Raw genomic sequence first — 5,284 nt, forward strand, 5'->3', positions numbered from 1 at the left:
CATATGGAAAACCATCCTCGTTATCAACAATTAGGTACCTTATTCCCTGTGCATCCAAAGGGAAATCCTTCTTTAAGGTCCTTTGCAGGACATCCCAGAAGAACACGCCATCCCAGCATTCCAGGAACACGTGTTCAATAGTTTCAGGTTTCCGGCACAAGAAACAGTGGTCACCCCACGGAACGAAGAATCCCTTATCAGAAAGCCAAGTCTTAACTGGCAAAACGCCTGCATGTAATTTAAAGAAGGTTTTCACCCCAGGACGCACAGGCATGCTTTTTACACGTTTCAGCACCTTGCGCCACTTTCCGCCCGAGAAATGAGTCCGATACAATGGAATTGGGAGAACAATATCACATAAATCATTATACAATTTTTTACGAGACACTGCGCTTAAATATTCAATCGAGAAACGGGCCTCCAGGAAGCGGCACGACTCAACAACCTCTTTAAGGTAACCCTGTAGTCGACCTTCCATTTTATTGGAAGAGATGACAAAGTTGGGCAAAGCACTGACCAGTCGTACCTGGCAAACTGTGCGCAGGAAAGGATCCTGAACATCTCGAAGGTACAAAAAACGATTTACGAGCTGTCTCGGAAATAAATGCGATAAGCTTAAGCCCCCATCACGAACACGTCGAAAAAGGTTCGTCCGACTTGTTCGTTCCCATGTGGATCCCCATATAAACACGGCAAAAACTCGATGAAGTCTCTGCACATTCACTCGAGAACAGTAGAGCACTTGTAACACATACCACAATTTACTAATGAAAAACAAATTGCAAACCGTTGCACGAGCAAAGATTGATAAATCTCTGCCCTTCCATTTCGCGGCTTTTTCTCGGATTTCTTCTGTCTGTCTCCTCCAATAGGGATCACTGTCGGTGTAATTTTCTAAGGGTACGCCTAAATACTTCACCGGGGTTGTTACCCACTGCACATTTAGGAAAAACTGTGGCGTGAGATCCCAATCGCCATGCCAAAAACCAATACATTTTCCCCAATTGACTGCACTGCCGCTTACCTGACAAAAACGTTTTACAATGGTAATAACCTCCGCTATACTTTCGAGATTTGAACAAAAAACACCTATATCGTCTGCATAGGCCAGAACGCGTACTTCAGATGCATGTAGCCTGAAGCCACTAATTGTACTGCGGTTTATAATACTTAGGCAAAAGCTTTCAATAAACATGCAAAAAGGAGAGGGGAAATAGGACAACCTTGGCGAACTGAGCGACGCACTTGGATGAGATTTCCAACTTCTTTGTTAACAATGAGCCTGGTACTACAACCATTGTACGCCATACGAACAGCTTCAGTTATTACTGTGCCAACATTTGCATGTTCTAAGACAGTTATAAGTAAGTCATGTGGCACGCGGTCAAATGCCTTCTCAAAATCAATCTGGAGCATCGCAACTGCACCCTTCATGACGTCACAACACTCTAATACACACCTCGCTTTGTGAATGTTGGTAAAGATGCTTCTGCCCTTTATTCCGCATGTTTGATGCGGGCCCACTATTTCTTTTATTACGCTTTGCAACCTTCTAGCCACTATTTTCATAAAAATTTTGTAATCAACATTTGTCAGACTGATAGGACGATAGGCTGATACCTGCCGAAGTTTGATAGAATCGTTAGTTTTCGGAATAAAAATGGTATGGGAAGTGAGAAATGAAGGAGGCAGAGATTTAAACTCAAAGGCCTCATTGAATAAGCGCCCCAATATCGGAGATATTTCTCGCGTGAAGGTTTTATACAAAGCCGCACTTAGCCCGTCAGGGCCAGGGGACTTCCCGGGATTTAGGGCTTCGATTGCTTTCTCTACCTCTCCTACCGAGATTGAAAGCTGCAATCTATCCTTTGTTTCATCATCTAATTGTGGCATGAACGCCAAAAATTCGCTTTTGAAGTGGTCGATATCTACCGTACCTAAAGAAAACAGAGCACTGTAATACTCGTAAAAGGCTTTCTCAATCTCGTCTTTAGCACTTGTCAAGGCACCATTGTATGTTATTTCTGCAATTGTATTACGTTGCGCGTAACTTTTTTCCGTCCCTAGTGCGCGCTTTGTAGGCCTTTCGGCCATTACCGTTTTCTCTGCTCTCGCTCTTATAATTGCACCCCGAAATCTTTCCGTGTCTAACAACTCCAATTTTTCTTTCACCGCACGGATATCTCCCTTAAAGGTTCCAGGCGTTAGACACTCTTCTTTGACAAGAGTTTGCAAGTTTGAACGTAACAGTCTCTCGTGAATACGTTCTTCATGTTTAAGTATGCTGCTTCTTTCTAGAGCTTTCACTTTAATTTTTTGCTTAAATATTTCCCATTTCGGCCCAGCTTCTGAATTACTGTCACGGTACAGTTCTTGTATGCCCTCATGTACTAAAGTTTTGAAAACATCATCATCAAGTAGTTTATTATTAATTTTCCATGAATCCCAGTTAAATTTTCCTTTTCTTTCTTTTTTGCTGCAAATGCTAAACATCACGAGGCAATGGTCAGTGAAGGAGAGGGGTGTTACGCAATAATCCTTACACAGAGGCACAATATCCAGCGACACATATGCACGATCTAAGCGTGCGTGACTAGAACCTTGAAAATGCGTGAATTGGACATTATGCCCACTGGTAATACATTCTCCCACATCTTCCAGAGCGAAATCGTTTATGATATCCATTAACTTTATCATGCTAGTCTCACGGTGCGGCGTAGTACTCGTTTTGTCTCGTGCTGAGCATACACAATTAAAATCGCCGAGAAGGATCAGTATACGATCAGTGTTACAATACTCACTAATGCGGCCGAAATAATCTAGACGCTGTGCAACGTCAGTTGGAGCATACAAACAAAACACGCGCCATTCATTGCCGGCAAAAACAAAGTCACAAACTACAAAGCGGCCTGATGGACAACTTATAACAGACTGTATAACAATACCTAAGCAACTACGCACCAATAATACACACCCTCCTGATGTCCCCACCGCATGACTGACGCACACACTATAATGCGCCGAGAACGGGCGTAACATGCCGTCGGTCTGGTCCTCGCCTTGAACTTTAGTTTCCTGCACTGCGATTATGTCCAATTCTTGTTCCATTGCAATACGATACAACTGATTTTGCCTTCTTTTAGTCGCTAATCCTCGTACATTAATTGTTCCTACGCGCAGGGACCTCTCCAACGACACAATTTTCCTGCCGGACGAGACCGCCGGCAAGACGCCCTCATTTCCCATCTCGACGCTTTGTGCAGTCGCCATAGAGGCGTCTAAGAGTTCACCTCCTTGCCGCCCCTTGTCAGGGACGACGCGCGCGTCCGAACGGCGCTGCGAGGTTTCTTCTTCACCCCATTCGCTTCCAGCGAAGCTTCGACCTGTCTCAGACGCTCCTCCTGCGACACCGCACTCACGTCGTCATGGCGACGCTTTGCCGGGGTTGTCTCCGCGTCCATATTTCCCAAAGCACTTTCGTCGACCGCTGGCTTTATGCTTGCTGCCTGCTGCGCTTGAGAGACGCTGGTCGCGTCCGAGGACTCTCCCGTGGGGCCCTCATCCTGGAGCACCGGACCAACGCCAACCGCGTTCGTTTTAGCAGTCTCTTGGTGCTCACCAACGCTGGACACCGTCGTGGCCGGCGTCTGCAGCCCCGAGACGCGGACTTCCTTGTCAGCTCCCTGATCGGTTCCGCTCTTGTCGGCTGTCGCAGGTGCCGCAGCTTGCTCTGCCTCTTCCTCGTCCATGACAAGCTCGCTTTGGTCTACAACCGTAGATCTGCCCACGGCTTTGGCGTAGCTGCGAGTACATGCCTCCTGTCCATGGCCAAACGCATGACATTCGGCGCACTTCGGTACCCTGCAATCACGCCGTATATGACCCGTGTGCTTGCAACGAAGGCAAAGAGGGGCTCGTCCTGGCGCCACAATGAGCACTGTACCGCTGCCCAGGCGCATCTGGTGCGGAATGTTGTCCAGTGCGACACCCTCTTTCAAAAACAATCGCACAAACTTTGTCAGTGAGTCAGCACATTCGAAGCCCTCCGCTTTCCACCTGTCATTGGTCACTTCCTTCACTTCGCCGTATTCACTGAATGCCCTCCGAATGTTATCGCTCGTGACATCCAAAGCCACCCAATGCAACTTCAGACGCACCTCTTGCCTGTTGGGATCGATGACGATGCAAAGACGATCCTTGACGACCAACCTTCCTGCTTCTATAAGCTTCTTTTTCGCTTCATCCGTCCGCAGGTTAACGAGCCAGACGTGGGACATCTGGTAGGCACCTATTACAGCAACGTCCTTGATGACGCCGGCGTCTTGTAAGGGCTTTCGAAAGTCTTCGATGCGATATGGACGACCTGAGATGTCGCAGTGCAGCATGACTGCACGCTTCATAGCTTCACCTGATGAAACGTTGGGCAAAATAATCCTGTAGTCCTTGGGCACGGAAAACGACGGGCTACCACGGCCGTTGACGACCGCTCTCGCAGCTCGCTCGGAGCCAACCATCCTGCGTCCGCACGCGTCAGTGACCGGGAGCAGAATGACTACGCCACGAAGCGGACATGGACAAACGCACCACGATGGCTATAAATACCCAACATTAACGAAAGGCCGCGTTTCTAGCGCGTTTCTAACGCGTTTGTGCTAGCGCGTTACGGCCCGTGTAAGAAGCTGGTGTAAGACGCTGTGGCCGCTCCACCTTACCTTCAACGCGTTTCGAACGCGCTGCCCAAAGCGGTGGCAAGTCAAGTTCAAGTCGAGGAGCGTTTATGAATACGGGGGGTATACATACTCTCTCAGCAGTCATGTGAAGGCGTCGGCAAACGCGGTGCACGTTCCGGCATGTGTAAATGGCTGCGTAAGACGCTGTGGCCGCTCCCCCTTACTAGAGAGTACTGCACGTTTCTAACGCGTTTGTGCTAGCGTCCCCTTAAGCGGGAGATCCGATGATTCCATCCGGAGCTTCGCCCACTCATCATCATTCACCTCGTGGATCTGCTGTCATTTTTTTGCTTCCCCGCGTAGTGTTCGCAAAAACTCGCCTAGCGATGACGTCACTGCGCACAGCTGCGCCTCGCATCACCTTGCGATAGCCAAACAATAGCTAATCGATAATCGATCAATATACAATAAATTCCGGAATATGCTGGGGATGACTTGGTAGTGCATAGTCTAGCCCAAATATGTGGCCAATACCTTGCGATAGCCAATAAATAGCTATTTGATAATCGATCAATAATCAATAAATTCCAGGAAATGCTGGGGATGACTTGGTA

At 47.9% G+C, this 5,284-nt stretch overlaps 1 protein-coding gene across 1 annotated transcript; it reads right to left on the minus strand.

Moving 5' to 3' along the window:
- Positions 1-3,278: 3,278 nt before the first annotated feature.
- On the minus strand, positions 3,279-4,740 carry LOC125946133 (uncharacterized). Its single transcript, XM_049668627.1, has one exon. The coding sequence runs from the start codon at positions 4,512-4,514 to the stop codon at positions 3,279-3,281; it is 1,236 nt and encodes a 411-aa protein (XP_049524584.1). The 5' UTR covers positions 4,515-4,740.
- Positions 4,741-5,284: the final 544 nt, after the last annotated feature.

Source organism: Dermacentor silvarum, chromosome 6, assembly GCF_013339745.2.
Source record: "Dermacentor silvarum isolate Dsil-2018 chromosome 6, BIME_Dsil_1.4, whole genome shotgun sequence".
NCBI lineage: Eukaryota > Metazoa > Arthropoda > Arachnida > Ixodida > Ixodidae > Dermacentor > Dermacentor silvarum.

Coding starts and splice junctions, on each gene's coding strand:
- LOC125946133 (XM_049668627.1), bottom strand. CDS start 4,514: ATGGTTGGCTCCGAGCGAGCTGCGAGAGCGGTCGTCAACGGCCGTGGT.